The sequence below is a fragment of the Borostomias antarcticus genome (genome assembly GCF_949987555.1).
Source record: "Borostomias antarcticus genome assembly, chromosome: 24".
Taxonomy (NCBI): domain Eukaryota; kingdom Metazoa; phylum Chordata; class Actinopteri; order Stomiiformes; family Stomiidae; genus Borostomias; species Borostomias antarcticus.
Window position 1 is genome coordinate 8472274 of NC_140257.1, and position 18390 is coordinate 8490663.

The 18390-nt window shown below is 45.9% G+C and overlaps 2 protein-coding genes across 2 annotated transcripts; both read right to left on the reverse strand.

Moving 5' to 3' along the window:
- Positions 1-545: 545 nt before the first annotated feature.
- On the reverse strand, positions 546-3878 carry LOC311325096 (kelch-like protein 40a; the record flags this gene model as incomplete). Its single annotated transcript, XM_084457749.1, has 6 exons — positions 546-657; positions 920-1069; positions 1499-1684; positions 2025-2132; positions 2289-2449; positions 2745-3878. 6 exons carry the CDS (start codon positions 3876-3878, stop codon positions 546-548), a joined length of 1851 nt encoding a protein of 616 aa, XP_084313875.1.
- Positions 3879-6241: 2363 nt separating this feature from the next.
- hhatla (hedgehog acyltransferase like, a) lies at positions 6242-15584 on the reverse strand (the record flags this gene model as incomplete). The annotated part of the gene is made up of 12 exons (XM_084458469.1): positions 6242-6378; positions 7283-7424; positions 7808-8009; positions 8142-8177; positions 8620-8764; positions 8897-9068; positions 9746-9955; positions 11019-11213; positions 11493-11513; positions 12225-12338; positions 12488-12555; positions 15479-15584. 12 exons carry the CDS (start codon positions 15582-15584, stop codon positions 6242-6244), a joined length of 1548 nt encoding a protein of 515 aa, XP_084314595.1.
- Between the last annotated feature and the right edge of the window lie 2806 nt (positions 15585-18390).

The window sequence follows — 18390 nt, forward strand, 5'->3', positions numbered from 1 at the left end:
ACCTACTTCTCTCTTTCTCCATGAGAGGATAATTGTCATTATTTCACCTGTTTGAACAGTGTAACCGTGTGAAAGGATTGTCCAGTTGTCACCTACAGTACTTTACACTGTCTGATTATGCACAATCTTTAATACAATTAATACAAAATTCCAAAAGAGAAAAGCAATCAGCTACAGTTTTTATTTCTGCCTCATAAAGCAATCAATTAATAACAAAACAACAACGTGTAATAAAAACAAAAGTGATGTACAAATTGTATTTAAATAAACACACCAGTGTCTTTATGACTGTAATGTCATGTAATATCAGTGGAGTACATTATACTGTGTATATCTGCCGCCCCCTACTGTCAACTCTTTGAACTGCATGATGGAAAGCAGAAACTGATGAAGCCTCAGTGCCATTGCTTAATCTACAGCCACATACAGTAATACTACATATCAGTTTCTCCCAAAACAGTTCATCTGAGTGACATATCCTCATTTGTGGTTAAGGTTCTTCTTCTCTACGCCCGTCGTGAGTTTCTAGGCTGCATGGTGATTGGTTACATCTTGGTGAGACGCAGCGTGTTCAGGCGAACGGGGAGGACGGTGGATCCAGCTGCATAGCTGATCTCTCGCAAGATCCCGTTCCAGCACCTCTCCTCCTCCTCAAATCTGAACAGAGGAAGTAAGATGCAGGATAGTAGTCATAAGATTCAAGTTTTCATCAGACATGGGCCAATTACATCGATCAATTGCGTAAGAATTTGTTTTGTCTCACAGTTAGTACTTAATGTGGGACTGATTTGTTTGTGTCATTGCAATAGTTGAGATAAACCAAATGCACCCCAAGTATTTGATTGTATTTGACAGTATTTGACCCCGGTTTGGTTGAATTCTCATGGCCTTTGGGACGGGTACTCGGTGGCCCCCTCACCTCCAGATGTCGTTCATCTCGGTGGGCGCCAGCTCCTCGCTGGCCTCGCTGGGCATCATGGCGAAGCCCCCCACGGCGTAGAGGCAGCCCCCCATAGTGATCAGACTGAGGGAGCTGCGCTCCTGGGGAAACTCCACGAACTCCGACCACCTGGGGCACGCACACACACACACACACACACACACACACACACACACGCATGCACACACACACACGCACACACACGCATGCACACACACACACACGCACGCACACACACACACACACACACATGCACACATGCACACACACGCACGCACAAACACACACACACACACACACACACACACACACACACACACACACACACACACACTAGTTGAACCTCAAACCTCAGCGAACAGTGACCTCAGAGAAACATAAGATACACCAAGTGGCACAGCATGTAGTGACATCAGAACATGATGCACATGTGTTATGAATCAAACATTTTTTTTACGGTTATGATTCACCTTCTCAGCAGTCACATTGCTATCAGTGGGAGTAATGCTACCAGTACCAAACCACATGTTAATTCTATGACTTGAAGCAAAGTCTCACTTGTTGCTGGCGATGTCGTAAACCTCCACGGAGCTGGTGAGGCCTGAGTCTGTGACCCCGGTCGCCACGGTGATCTGGTCGTTGTGGACGGTGACACCGAACAGAGAACGAGCTGTCTTCATAGGAGCCAGCTCCTTCCACTCAAACTTAGTGGGGTTGTAGACACACACCCTCCGTATGCACTTTCTAGACCGGACAAAAGAGCAGTACATGTACGGAGCATGGCTAGACGCATGACAAGATAAGTTGCTGATGTGAAACAAAAATGCTATACCCTCTGTAACAATAGAAGAAAAAGGTTATACCGAAAAAAGGTTCTTTAAAGAACCCTTTGGTTCCAAATAGAACCTTTTTCAGCTCTATAAGGTGCTGCGTGAAAACCTAAATAGTTATTTCTGACCTGAAAACGGTTCTATAAGGAACTTTTTTGAGGGTTTTCTACTATTTTTTACAAAGGGCTCTATACAAAAGGTTCTGTTGTTTTTAGACAGCATCAGTATACAGCAGAATCACAGATGTGCCTTACTTGCTCTCTGCCTTTCCTCCGATGACGTAGACGAGCCCCTTGTGTGACACGGTCCCGTGGCCGTAGACCGTGTAGGGAAGAGGGTCTGACTCTCCCCATTTGAACGATCTGCACACAGGATGGAAATGAAGTTAAGACGTCCCCTGATTATCCTACAGTTGGCTGACGTGTGAATGAAAGAAATTGTGTTTCCCGGTATCTGGATAAAAAAAATGTGCGTTATTGAAGATTGTAATGTGCATTAATATTGAATAGCTTCCATACTGTCTGTCGTAGATCATGACTGAGTCGAGGACATGCTCTCCCTCCTTCATCTCCTTCCCTCCCACAACAAAGATGGAGTTCTCAGCTTCGGTCAGGCCAAACAGGCAGCGAGGGTTGGGCAGTGAGGGCATCCCCAGCCATTCAGAGCTCACCGGGTCAAACTGGGGTTGAAGAGAAAAATGAAAGAGTTTTCTAACAAAACATTCACATTTTCTAATAAAAACAACAAGCCTGTGTTTAGCTCTATATATTTGGCATAGCGTTGATGTTATTATGTTGCTTCTATTATAACAGTATGTAAATACACACAGTTTGAGTATATATAAGTGATATATACAGGAATTTCATAGAAGGAGGGGATCAGATAATACATACTACAAACCAGAAGAGGCACACTGGCATGTGACCGGTCATGTTGACCAATCCTACACAGCGATGCTGAGCTGAGAGGCCTACCTGGAGGAAGTAGGAGCTGAGAGGCTCGTCTTTGTTGTCCTTGTTGTACAGCAGACCTCCCGCCACGAACACCTGGTTCTGCCCCGTCACCAAGCTGCAGTGGTTCTTGGGGATCTCCGTCGACTCGGACGCCACAAAGCACTCGTTCCCCACCGGGTCGTACGCCACAGTCCCCCTGTCACTGATCATCAGCAACAGGTCCGTCTCAAACATCCCGAACCGCGGGTTGTCGTTGAGGATACCCGGTAGTAAACCCTCCTCTTCGTCGACATCATCCTCTTCGTCCTCTCCGTCCTGTCCCTCTGCCGCGGCCGTCCTGTGTTCGGGCTTCTTGGCCTTGGGGAGAATCCCTCTGTGGGCGTCTTTGATGAGCTGCAGTTCCTTCTTGATATCCGGGCTGGACTGGATCCACTTGTGCTGTTCCACCTTCTCTTTAAAGTATTCCATGGGCAGAAGACGGAAGCGGACGCAGTGCAAGAGTTCCGGCAGATCTTTCAATCGGTCGTCCTTGTCGTATCCCACCCACTCCATCAAAGACTCAAACACCACCTCTTCTCGGTCCACGTTGAGAGCGTCCGAGGTGATGATGGCCGCCAGCTCGCTGGGCCCGAGCTGGTGAAAGTCCTGGTCCCTGACGATGAGGCGGTAACGCTCGCAGATGAAATCCCTAGCGGTCACCGCCAGCCTGGGGCAGTCCAGCAGCAGACCCAGCCTGAAAATAGCCAGGCAGTTCCCCAGGACCAGCTTCTCCTGCAGGTAGGAGACACACACGGAGAAGATGGAGGGGATCTGGTACATGTTCGCCACCATGAAGATATCCTGGACGTTCTGCTCCGTCAGGTTAATGTCGGAGGTGTAGATGTAGCGAAGGATCATGCCCATGACGCCGGGCTCCACGTCTTTGAGGACGATCTCCTTCTTCTTGCTCTCCTCCAGCTCAGAGAGGAACATGGCCTTGAAGAAGGGGCTGCTGGCGGCCAGCACCAGCTTGTGGCAGGGGAACTCCCTGTCCTGGATCTTGAGAACGCAGTCCACAAACTTCTCGTTCTCCAGGAGGTCGCAGAGCCCGTCCTGGAGCAGAGTCTGCTGGTACATCCGTGGCTCCTCCACCGGGTCTATGGTCAGGGAAGCCATTTTGTCCTGTCAGCTCTGCCTCGTTCTATTACATGGGAGGGACTAGGCTAGGATGAGGGCCGCTCTACTTACTCCCCACGACAGAACAGGACTGCCTGTATTCACAGCGCTACGCAAAGAGAGAGAGAGAGAAATGGGGTTAGCTAGTCCATTCTGGAAGGCCTGGCTAGCTTCTGCAGCTGTCTCTGGCTGTCAGTGTGTTTAACTCAGAGTGTATTTATAGACAGGGACTTCACAAAGATGAGGAATCCATTTTGGTGGACTGGACAGATGATCCCTACTCTTGCACTGAGCAGTCACCCCCCCCCCCACAACAGCTGAAAGACTATCTGAGAGACGGCCATCATGCTCTCCCTCAATTACTTGACTGACAGTCAGCCTGTCCCAGTCCTAATACCTTGGAGACGCGTCCTCTTAAGCGTTCAGCCTGCTCACTGATCTCAACAAGACTGGACTAGTGACAGTAACTTGACAGAGAGAGATTCGGCATAGAGCAAGTGTCCTCCATATTGTTGTCGCCTACACAGTTGTGCACAGATCAACGCCAGCGAAACAGGAGAGGACGGAGAAGCTTCTCGAGGGCTATGAGACAGCGCCAGTCACAAGATTTTACATCACGAACCACGCTTGATACCTGACCTCACCCTAATCCCGTAGTTTTGGAAAGCAACACCCATTATTCTTTCAACATCCCACCACCTGACTCAAGTTGAGTAGGAGGATCTAAGTTGAGTAAAGAATATCAACTGACTGAGCCACTTGCTATTTTAATTCATGATTCATCTCATGCGGGATACCATGTTTGAGCCAACACACTATGGGGGATAGTGGAGTGAAGACGCATGTGTGGTGCACAACATGGCCCTCTTGTGGTTAAATTCACATCCCTCTGGAGCTGATATAATATGGAGGTGTCCAGTGCCTTATCAGTGTGAGGAGAGTAAATGTATATAAACCTACCCGCTTTATGTGCATGCAAATGTGTACAATGCACCAGCAGATCAAAAAGGGGCTTTTTCCCCCAATCAGTTTATTTATTCATCTCCACATCCCGACAGATCACAAAGATCACAACCCAAACAAACGGGATATGATCCCTGATAACCCGGCTACAGGCATTGAATAGAAGCAGTAGAGAGTAATAGAGAACCCGGCTGTACACCCTACTCTCTCCAACAGCAGCCACACGTAGCAGATTTCGGTGACAGGACTGTCACTGAGGCGTATTCCCCGCTGAGCCTTTCATGGTGTGATGAGGTCCCCAGCCTCAGGGTGGCATGCCTGCAGCCTGGGTCATGTGGCAGAGGGCGGGGACAGATATGCAGAAATGTCACAGCTAATCTCTTGGGGCCCAGAGAAGATAATGGAAGCTGGACAGCCAGGATCTCTGTATTGTTGACTGGAGAATGCCTTCAGTTCAGTGGCTGGGACAAGGTTCAATTCGATTTACGATCAATAGAAACGTAATTGATTGATCCATTCTGTATGGACTGAGAGTACAGCTTTTTTATTTCTCCAGTACAGTATTTGTATTTCTCTTTGGACAGAGGTTCAAATGACACAGTCAGTTAATATACAGTAGACCATAGCCTGGAAGACTAATGTCTTTACTGTGGCTTGTGTGTGTTTACTAAACAAGATAAGAACTTTCAAGTTATTTCGAGTCAAAAAGTATACTCTTCGATGTAAAGTTAAAAGATCATTATTACAGTACATTACTGTTATTTCGAGTCAAAAATTATACTCTTGGATGTAAAGTTAAAAGATCATTATTACAGTACATTACTGTTATTTCGAGTCAAAAAGTATACTCTTGGATGTAAAGTTAAAAGATCATTATTACAGTACTGTATATAACTGAATAAAGATGTTGTCATTTTGACCAATGACATACAGCTGCAGCACCTTATAATTGAAAACAAACATTGAAGACATTCAACAAAACATAGAATTGTCCATTGTAATACTACTGCATTTTCTTCAATATATTATTCTATTTGATTTAAATACTACTGCATTTTCTTCAATAATTTTAGCAATATATCTGCAAAAAATATTTGGCATGCCTATCTCCTCTAAAAAAACATTCCTTTGTTAGAATAAAATATGATAATAAAATGCACTGTCGGTGTGTTTGTGCCAAAGGACATGGTGGCGATTATCTACAGCAATTGCACTTCAGGACATCTCACAGTCAAAAACAATGCCTTGTTTTTTTGACAAACAAAAGCAATACACTGGTACACCAGCAAGCAATGCAAGACTGGTACGGTTGTTGTTGTTGTTGTTGTTGTTGGACAGTTCAGGAAGATCAGGGACGGTTTGTTCGTGTCCTTAAAGACAGGCTCCTTGTATCCGTTCCGTTACTCTGTTTTCTCTTTGATCTCCTCCACGGCCTTTTCAGCTTCCTCCCGCAGGGCTGTCTGGCGCTCGCGCTCCTTCACCAGCTGGACCCCGCAGTAGGTCACCAGCAGCACGGACAGCGAGGAGAGAGGGAACCCTGGGAGAGAGACCACACAGAACCACGTCAGTACGCCTGAGAGGGAGACCACACAGAACCAGGTCAGTACGCCTGAGAGGGAGACCAGACAGAACCAGGTCAGTACGCCTGAGAGGGAGACCAGACAGAACCAGGTCAGTACGCCTGAGAGTGAGACCACACAGAACCAGGTCAGTACGCCTGAGAGTGAGACCAGACAGAACCAGGTCAGTACGCCTGAGAGTGAGACCAGACAGAACCAGGTCAGTACGCCTGAGAGTGAGACCACACAGAACCAGGTCAGTACGCCTGAGAGTGAGACCAGACAGAACCAGGTCAGTACGCCTGAGAGTGAGACCACACAGAACCAGGTCAGTACGCCTGAGAGTGAGACCACACAGAACCAGGACAGTACGCCTGAGAGTGAGACCAGACAGAACCAGGTCAGTACGCCTGAGAGTGAGACCAGACAGAACCAGGTCAGTACGCCTGAGAGGGAGACCACACAGAACCAGGTCAGTACGCCTGAGAGGGAGACCACACAGAACCAGGTCCGTACGCCTGAGAGGGAGACCAGACAGAACCAGGTCAGTACGCCTGAGAGGGAGACCAGACAGAACCAGGTCAGTACGCCTGGCCAGGAACAGGTCTGTAGAGTTGGAGTTCTTCCTTCGGCACACATGTACATCTTAACCACACAGTATTGTACTGTCTCTCTCTCTGTAACGTCTCTTTCTTGTGTGCATGTTTACTTTAGGTGGGAAATGCAAACATGCATAGAGTAGCTCTGGACTATCATTTGCCGTCTACTGTTTCTCAGGATATTGTCAAGGTTGTGGACGTGGACGTGGATGTATCACAATGACTTATCTACATGGCTTTGGGAGATGAAGACAAGTTCTTTACTGTCCAGTGAAAAACGTACCTTTAACAATCAGCCTATTGCCCACCAGTTTTGCAAACTCCAGGCTGTTGAGAGCAAGAACGTTGTAGAGGACGATGGTCCAGAAGTTGACGGCATTGAACACCCCTCTGATCCTGCGAGACATGGCCTCTCCCATAACACCCTGGAGACCGTGAAGACAGACAGGAAGACAAAACTCAGACACATGACCATAGATAGGGGGTGGGGCGGCTGTGGCTCAGGAGGTAGAGCGGGTCGTCCAATGATCGTAGGGTTCGAATCCCGCCTCCTCCAGTCTACATGTCGAAGTGTCCCTGAGCAAGACATTGAACCCCCAATTGCTCCCAGTGAGCAGACTAGCGCCTTGTATGGCCTTCTGCCGCCACTGGTGTGTGAGTGAGTGTGTGTGAATGGGTGAATGAGAGGCCATTGTAAAGCGCTTTGTCCCTTAGGGGTGAGAAAAGCGCGATATAAGTGTAGTCCATTTACTTTTTCTTTCCTTAGTGCTGCCAGGTTTGATTGATATTCAGAAATTGAACGGCTTACCTCAATGGTGGAGAAAGGTGGAATGGAGAAGAACTTGGCAACCCACAGCTCAAAGTTCAGACCGAAGCAGTTGAAGAAAGACCAGATGTAGACCAGCTCACACGGACCAAGCCACAGGGTGGTGATGGCGAAGGTGCAGATGGTGGCAAGGAGCTCTCTGAAGATCTTGTTGTGCTCTCCTCCAATGTAGTCATAAACATACCTGTTCAAAAAGAAGTTCAGTTTGATGATGTCTGGACGCAGTAAAGCATAATGAAAACATCATCCTGTCTGGGATTTGATGCTAAAATGTTAATATTTAACCTGTCCGCAGGCGTCGTCATTAAAAACTTACTTGCACAGCCAGTCGTTGATGCCCCGGTCAAAGTGCCTGAGAACAGAAGAGAACCAGTCTGTTGACACGGCTGTGGAACGACCTCCCACTGACCATCAAGTCAGCCCCTGACCTACAGACTTTCAAGACTGCTTAAAACCCACTACTGTCGTCAACTAGGCCACTGAGATGTTTCTGTTGTGTTTTTATGTAGTATGAATGTTTGTCTTAAATGTGTGCAGTTAGGAATGTTGGTTTCCCCCATGTTTATTATGTTGTCCTTTCTCATCTTGCCATGTCACCTTTATGTGTTTCTGTTCTTTAGAGTCCGCGCCCAGGGAGCCCTAAACCGGTGTCATTTGGTGCGTGTTTAAATAAAAGTGACTATGACTATGACATCACCCTGTATTTACCTACGCCAAATGGTGGTCTTTTAATGTACCCCTCCAGTCTGACTAGCACACTCACTGTTCCCAGCTGAGTCCGATTGAACACTCACGTCTCAGCGAAGACATAGAGCATGGTTATACACTTCGGTGGCTGAGGGGGATCCAGGTGGTCCAGGCGAGCTACAGTGTTAATGACCCCGAACATGACCGCTGCTTTCACCCAGTCGTACACCAGGTTGGAGTAGGCCAGTCCAGCTGCAAGGCACACACACACACACACACACACACAAACAGGGTCTTGTAACAGCATGCATAGTTCCGACCGATTATCACCACGGTGCTTTTTTATGTGCTCGGTAGGAGTTTGACTGGTGAACACTCACTGACCCAGAGACCAGTCAGACAGCTGCTTGACCAGCTTCATGTCCGTAGGGATGGTCAGGATATAGAGGTAGTGGAACAAGATGTCCACCACCAGAATGGCTCCGAGGTGCACCAAGGCCTGGGTGGTGATGTTCCACACCTCCCTCTCCTTACGTGTCAGGTTAGGGTTGTTGGCCTGGGGGGTATTATTAAAAATGGAGCAACTATTAAACCTTTTATTTTCAATGTGAAACATACATTACAGAAATCAATGGATGTGAACAAATCAACTGAGAGGAGGCTAGGAGAGAGAGTTGCCTCCAGGCAAGGAGAGGCGTCAATGGAGAGAATTTGAAATGTGTGCTACAGTACAAGTAAACCTGGGGGAGCTCGTTGCAGAGTAACGAATCTTAGCTACATCAAACACAGACTGGAGCTACGCGTCTGTTCAAGTCCCCTCTGACCTCTGCTGACTCTAGCCCCGAGGCTAAAATAAAACAAGTGTTGCCTGGCATTTTCATTTGATTTGGTTGTCACGGCGCACAACAGAGAGACAGAGAGAGAGAGAGAGAGAGAGAGAGAGAGAGTAGTGGTTGGGCAGGGAAGGTGCTATTATACAAGCAAAGCGGCATTGCAGTTGGAGTAATGTACTGTACAACAAAAACAAATTGGAGCTATATCAGGTTCACTCACTCACCTCTACCGTTTGGGGCTTATTACCAAATACCAATCATCTGGTACGTTTGGATGTAGCCTAGTATTTCCGTCTCAAAATTCACAGCTCAAAAACAACCATTTGACCCCTCCACCCCCACACACACACCCCTAAAATCTACCTCCCAGACTTCAACACAAAGTCACACCTCTACTCACCTGAGCGTGAAACCGATCGAACGTCATGATGGGACCAAAGAAGAAGAAGGGGAGGTAGAAGTTGTACTTGAGCAGGTCACAGAACGAGTAGTTGCCGTCCTTCTTCTCACAGTTCTCCAGGGCGAAGCTCATGCAGCGCATGATGGTGAACCCACAGCCGCCGTAGAACAGGACGTCCTGCAGGTCGAAGGAGCCGGTCACCAGCCCTTCCTGGGGGGGGGGGGGTTCCAGATAGAACCGTGAGCGTGATCTCACAAAAGGTACCAATCAATCAATCAATCAATCAATCAAAGCTTTATTTGTATAGTGCATTTCATACCCAGAGGCAACATAATGCGCTTTACAGAGAACAAGGGAGGTGGGCATACGACCCACCCCTACATATTCCAGAGGGAAGCAAAAAAACAGTAATCACCCGGGGGCCATAAAAGTGAGCTATAAAAATTCTTCCCTGACCTCTCTCAACAAGACGTTTGTTTGTCTAATGGCTAAGAATATTTATAAAGCAATAAATTACATTAAATGACATTTTCAAAGTAAGAGAGGCTAAAAACATCATAGGAGAGACATGGCAAACACTGGTGTATGTCTGTGTGTGCGTGAATGTGCCTGGGCCCAGATAGAGGCAGGGGTTGGGATAGGCAGGGTGTAGGAAAAGGATACGGACCCGGGTTAGTGTGAGGGGAAGGGGATCTGAGCCCAGGACTGGTGTATGTCTGTGTGTACAACACTGCAGACATATTCAGGAACACAGATGACTGTTCAGAGAACTGTCGGTATTGTCATGAAATATGAATTAACGTTAAATACTGTAAGTGTAATTACTCTAAGAGTATCTCATTCCTAAATAGTATCTCATTTGTTACTTAATCATCAATGACCTGCAGGATCTGCAACGCTCCTCAAAAGATCATTGTAGCCCACAGCACTCGGCATGAACTGTAGAACCGCGGGGTTCTTTAAAGGTACCCAATGTAGTTTTTGACCACTAGTATGCGCTCTAAAGAAAATTTGAGAAGGTGGTCCCCGAAAATCACGTACTACGTCATTGCGCGGAGCACATAATAGTGACGTTTCACACATCTTTGTTGTTTTCAAAACATTAGCTAAATATAATTTTGCAAAGATATTACAAGGTAGGAAAGACATTCAAGTGATTAAACATGTTTATTAGACTACAAGGAACCATATAATCGCGGAATTTCGAAAATAAACAAAGAACGGATTGTTTTGATTCACGTTTCGTTGGGTACCTTTAAGCTACACAACGGACCTGCCAGTTATTGAAGGGCTCCAGCTTGAAGGTGGCTAGGCTGGTGAGGCCTGCCACGAAGCAGATCCATTTCCTCTTGACCAGGGACACGGTGTAGAGTAGGACGCAGTGTGACATCACCAGGCCCATGTAGGTCCAGCCCATGGTGACCAGGACGGCCATGGCGCCGTAAAAACCGAAGATCAAGGACCTGTGCTGTGGGAGAGGAGGAGCTAATGTCAACCCAACCTTATCATATTGTAATGTCCAAAATTCATCATCTGATACAGATATGATCAGATTATCTGTCTACTATATTCAGGTGCCTTATCATTGCACAACATGCATGGATGCAAGTGACAAGATGTTATGAACAATGATGATGACATACTGTAGGCTACAGTGCAAACTGGGTGAATACAGATGTATGATGGTTAGGATGAAATGTCTGGCTGACAGGTTGTTTATGGAATATGTTAGGTGTCAATATGTTACCTTACATCCATCAATACCAATCTTCATTGGAAGCACAAAACAACATAAGAACACAATCAGTCAAACACAAATCGATACACAATCAATACATTAACACACTTCCAAAACACATTTTCAACATCTACAGACATTTTGAACTGTCGACTGTTGTCATACAAAATCTTTTGTTAAACATGTTTCCTTTCAAAACATCATTTCTTAAGAATTGATGAGGAATACAGTAGATCAGCCATGTTAATCACAGAGCGGACAGTCCAGTCCCATGCCTCATGTCAGAATGAGCACCTGGACATTGCATACTATTGTTGCATGTCATTTTCACAAAGACACACACCCGTGTCTTTGTGAAAGGCACAGGCCCGTGTCCCCCCCTCCACACACACACACACACACACCCGACTTTGTCTCTGTTGCACAACTTGCACATGACCTCTGATTGTACTGTACATCGCGCACGCACACACACACACACACACACACACTGTACACACAGTGCACACCATTTTGTATTGTGTATTTTGTTTTGTTTTGTTTTGTATTTTGCACTGTCCAGTCTAGTCCTTGTACCCTGTCTAGCGTTCTCTGTCCATCAGTGTTCTGCACCAACCTGACCAGAACAAGTTCCTAGTGTGTGTAAAAACCTACCTGGCAACAAAATAGATTCTGATTCTGATTCACACACACACACACACACACACACACACACACACACACACACACACACACACACACCTTGGGAAGTAGCAGGGAGCAAATCTTGGCAAAGATCACATGACCGGAGAGGGCAAACAGGATGTGATTGCGGAATGTTGAGAACCACATCACCCATTCAAAATCAGACACGTCCTGTGGGATCAGAAAATCACAAATGGATGAATTCATGAAATCGGCCAGTTACAGCATACTGTACATACTGTACATACGTGAGAAAATGGTTTCAATCTAGATGGAATAGAGAAAAGGTCAATCTGAAGTTCGTTACTAATGAAACTTGCCATTTTCCTGCCAAAGTAGTGCCATCCTGGCTTCACTGTCTGTTTGAACGCCTTCCTGTTCAAATTCTCTGGAAATCACAAAATATTAATTTACTGGACAATAGACATGGACATGAACAGATAGGTTCTGAAAACATCTGGACACTTTTGAGCAAACTGTATTTGTCTGTTTTTCATTTACAGTACATGCTGTTCTGTGCCCATCCCTAATCTGAAGTCAAATAATATTAACAAAACATTCAAAAGGGATGAGTTTAAAGCAATGATCCGAGGATGAATTGTGACAGGAAAGCAAACCAGAAAGATGACATAATAGACTTATCACAAAGCGTTTCATTATTACAGCACAAATTCTACACTTGCAAAGCTGTTAGCCTATCTACTGGAGATTATCAGCATGGCGCTAAAATGATTAGTCGGAAATATTCCATGCAGGATGGGAAAAGCCCTCCCCGATACTGAAACATGAATAACAAGAAGCAGTAACTATAAGTATATAATTTACATGGGAAACTGATATTGTCAGCTGGAATCAGTTTTCAAATAAGCCTACTGTATATTCCCACTAACTGAGGTTCCCAGGTTCGCAGACACAGCCTTTCTGCAGGTTCTCCCGATTACACTCTGCCATCTCGGGGGATATCAGGTTCTGAGGGCCAGTATGAGAGAGCTCTTAGCCGTGAAACCAGCCAGAGTTGCATTGCTTCGCCGTGGCTTGACTGAATATGTGGAGCACAGTAGGCAAATGCATGACCCACCATGCCTGACTGACAGTCTGACTGAAGATTACCTCTGCAGTGTCCATCCACGACCCGGTCATTGTTAACAAGGGCATGGCAGGAGTGAGAGGGTGAAGGACTGGGAGTACCACAGATAAACAGAACACTGACAGACAATAGAACCCTGTTCCACAGCCTGACAGCGCGGACTGGAAGATGCATAATGGCTTCTACGCATCCGCACAGATAACATAACAGATCAATGCGTAATGACACTGACTGACTCTACTGCACATTAAAATATCAACACAATCATAAAATGACAGCAGACTGATAGGGAAAGCTAGGCTGGCTTTGTTTGCTGCTGAGTCACATTCTCCCACTAGGCACACAAATAAACATCCTCAGGCTCACAAAAGGCTATGATGAGCTGGATGTCTGGCTCTAATTAGGCCAGTTATAACAATCTAGCCCTAATCATATGAAGATTCATCTCAGAATACTTTGAAGGTCATTCTTTTAATAAGATAAGTGCAAATCAAGCACACGCTAATGACTTTAAGACAATGAGTGTAATGCAGTTCTGGCAGCTAGGAGCCAGCCCAGAACCGTGGAGCATTAGGACTGTGGACGGGTGGACGAGAGAGGCTGTGGAGAACCTACAGGACTGTCTCCTGTCCACGGACTGGGGCCTGTTCACAGAGGACAACGAGGAGGACGTGGACGGTCTCTGCCACTGCACGACACACTACCTCCAGTTCTGCAAGGAATGCATCATACCCACTAAGAAGGTACACTGCTTCCCTAACAACAAACCATGTAGCAGTATGTCCGTCTGCAGGGCTGCCTGGCCGACGTGGTGATTAGCAACCCGGGCGCCCCCCAAGGAACAGTCCTGTCTCCCTTCATGTTCACCCTCTACACCTCCGACTTCAACCACAACCCTGGAGCGTGCCACCTCCAGATGTTCTCGGACGACTTCTCCATCGTGGGCTGCATCAGGGCAGACGATGAGGAGGAGTAATGGGACGTGGTCGGGAGATTTGCTGAATGATCTGAAGAGAACCAGCTCCAACTCAACATCAGCAAGACCAAGGAGCTGGTGGTGGACTTCAGAAGGAACAGGAGGCCTCCAACCCCCATCACCATCAAGAGGGAGGTAGTTGAGATGGTGGACTCATACAACTTCCTGGGGGTGCACCTGAACAACAAATTGGACTGGACTGACAATACTGAGGCCCTCTACAGGAAAGGACAGAGCAGACTGTTCTTCCTCAGGAGGCTCAGGGCCTTCGACGTGTGTAGCAGACTACTGAGGATGTTCTACCAGTCTGTGGTAGCAGCACACTGTTATTTGCAGTCTCCTGCTGGGGAAGCAGCATCAAGTCTGGGGAGTCAAACAAGCTGAACAAGCTGGTGAGGAGGACTGGCTCCATCGTGGGGCAACAACTGGACAGCCTGGAGACTGTGGCAGAGAGGAGGATGAGGGACAAGCTGAAGTCTATCCTAGACAAGCCCTCCCATCCCCTCAATGGCGAGCTGTGGCAGATGGGGAGTAGTTTCAGCCACAGGCTCATCCCATCCAGGTGGAATACGAAGCGGTTCAGACCATCAGCCATCATCACTATATAACATTGCCTGAGCGTTTGGAGTGTGTCATGGAGTGTATTACTAGATATAGACTGGATGTATGTATGTATGTATGTATGTATATTTATACTGACTGAATGGATGTAGGTACATATATATCTTATTCCATTCTATACTGTAGTTACTGTACATACTGTATGGATGTATATAGTCCCTGTTATCCCTCTTTTAATACTACCAACCTCTTATTTGGTGCCTTTTTCATTACTCTGTATCTACTGTTTCTTTCCTTCCGGACCTTTCTGTAATTTTCAACTGCTGAGACGTCATATTTCCCCCTGGGGGATCAATCACATCTATCTAGTTAGAAAACTCTAATGTCCTCAGAGAGGCAACTTGTGTTGCAACATACAATGCAAACACAATACATAAACAACACACACACATGCAAGCAAGCATGCACACATGCACACACAGACACACACACACACACACACACACACACACACACACACACACACACACACACACACAAAACACTCCAAACAAAACACAATTCAATACAGGCTCACAACAAATACAACGATAGTACAAATCAATAAAGTAGTCATTTGTTGTCAGGACACTGTAATTTCACTGTAATGGCTTCCTCTGTTCAAAGTGCAGCTCATGGACCACTCACCACTAGAGGCTTCAAATATCCAGCTCCCGGCCCACAGCAGGGCCATGTACAGCACCGCTGTGTAGAGGTACAGCTCATATTTGGGGAGAGCAGCCTTGATTCCCATGTTGAATCTCTAGCACCATACACACGCGCACACACACACACACACGCACACACACACACACACACACACACACACACACACACACACACACACACACACACACACAGAAGACGTGTAGGTGTAAGCTCGTCAGTCAGTACAGGTTTAGATCCGGTTGAGCAGGTAGTGTGTAGCCTATAGGCCTAGTGAAAGAGATAACAACCCAACAAATGTGAAGGCCTATTTGGAACTTACATTACCTCATGATCTAATGATAAAGCTTTTGAAAGAGCTGAAAGTGTTCCTACGAAGAGCCGTCATTGCTTTTAAGCCTGATATTTTATTTATGCCAATACAAGTGTCTCGTTGTAGCCTATGGTGGAATATTTGTCAGCTCAAAAAAAAGAAAAAAATTAATGGAAAGCCAGAACACTCCTTAGCCTAGAGACTACTGTGAATGCCACTTTGGAACCTGAACTACTGGAATCCAACTTGGATTAGGTTACTTGGAAAGTTCCCAAGCAATGCCCTTTATTCGAATGGTTTAAAACTGCTCTAGCTTGAGCTACCCCAAACATAATTAGTCACATCTAATCGCCATAAATTCAATGATCCCTCTGCAGATTATGGGCTACATTTCCAAACTCAATGGTAAAGTTCATTTCAAACTGATAGGCTAATGAAATTTGATTTAGCAATTGAAGCAGTGCAAAATCATTGCTTTTAACGAACTGACATTTCTCTAATAAGCCTTGAGCAGCAGGACAGTCCGTGCTAGTGAGTGACTTAAATAGGACTGCGACGCCTCGCAGCTCCTCAGAATCAGCACCGTCAGCTGCGCAACTCTGGTCTTCCTATTATAGACCTCGCAGTTGCTCTCGGCCGCGGTGCAGCAGCTGCAGCGCTATGTGATCTGAGAGACTCGGCTCGGAGACTCACTTCTGAGTGCGAATTAGAGCAGGCTTGAATGACCAATAATGGGCCTTTAGAATAGAGAGACACTTACTTAGCATTATAAGTTTATGGAGGAATAGACTAGTCCATTATGTTGCCATGGTGAACAAGGCTATTGGCTAGTGGATATTAAGCAGCAGTATTCAAATGATGGAGTTAGAGTAGTTAGAATAATAAGATCTGTGTTTTTGCCAAGATCCCTTAATGCCCAAGCCTAATGGTGGAGTGTGGTGCATACAAATGTAATGATTAAGTTGTGTAATTGTTCCACTCGCCTACGCGGCCAGACTACAAATGATCCATTGTCGCAAACAGTTCTAAGACAACTAACACGTAAAGGGGAAAAGTGCGCTTATTTTACTGACCTTGTATCCGCTTCTCACTGTTGGTCAGAGTGCAGGGGACAAGGTTTATGGGAGCCCCTCTCTTCAAAATGCAAAGAGAAAATAAAAAAGGGGTTGATAATGCGGTTTACTAATTCATCCGTCCTGCCTTTGGTATTGCTGGTGCTGTAGCCTACACCCTGGCCAGGCGCAGCCAGTAAGGATGTTGGGAAGTCAGGGGGGGGGGGGGGGGGGTGCCCGAGGGATATATTTATCTTTCAGAGCAGCGCCGCAGTGAGGGGTGGTCCAGAGTAGGCCCTATAGACTCTCTAACACACAGACGCATGGAGGAGCGTATTTCCTTCGTTTTCTATTTCTAAGAAATTGTGTTTTCCACAAATTGAATATGTCTTAGCTATTGTCGATTAGGCTACATTTTATATAAATGTGTGTAGGCTATTTGCTATTTTCACCCATATCTTGTATTTTGTATTTCATATTTTATTGTTATATTGCTGCTACTTTTCTATCTATTTGAAGCTCTCAATATGTAGTCTACTAGGCCTAAACTAATCAATGCTCTCACTATCTTGAGGGACTGGTAAGGAGCATAGGAATTGCTATTGAATCAGGCCTAACATTCCTGTAGCCTATCACTTCACTGAGACCAAATGGTATATTGTTTCTCAATACAGTCCCCTATTAAAAGGACCAATAACAACTGCCCTTTTTGTGCGTTGGCTGTAAGACGACACACCTAGAAGAGGGAATCCTTTTTGTCGCTCCCTTCCTCCGTCCCTGTTGGCGTTGTTGACCTGCAGTTCTATGTTGCTACCACAAGAGGCAGTGGTCCCAGAACATCAAAAGAAGAAGACTCCACAGATTTCCCAGGTCAGCGGTGGCCGAGTGGATAGTGTGCTGCCTATCACCGCGAAGGTTTCAAGTTAAATCCTTGGTGTGGACATACCAAAGTACCTGACATATTTTGTCACTGGATGTTGTAGAAGTTATGTAACGAGCGTGGGTCATATTTGTTAATTATAGACCCTTTTACAGCCTAGTCAGCACAAGTATGCGCACGCATTCTTGAAACAGTAGCAGAGGACAGACAAAATCGCCATTATTAAGCATACGGACCAATACATCCATGGTACGGACTGGCGTTTGCAGTGCCCATTTTATATCAGGTAAGTTATTTTGACTACCTGGTTTCACTATGAACCTGTGTCCTGCAAATGAAGAATTTTGTTCAGCAGTGCAGGTGCAAAAAAGCTGCATTAGATTGCACAGCCCTCTGTTGAAGGGGAGTGCTGAATAGAATTTCCCATGAGAGACCCTAGGTTTGAGCAGTCATCACTTATTGTGTTTTGAATTATAGCTTCTGAACAATTCTCAATTTCCTAATTCAAATTCTGAATCATAATAAATGTATGATTTGACACCAAGATCATCACATATCAGACTATTCCACGTTACTTTATTGCAATTAGGCCTACAATTTCCATACCAGTCATGGCCGCCATCTTGAAAATTTTAGCCTACTATCCAAA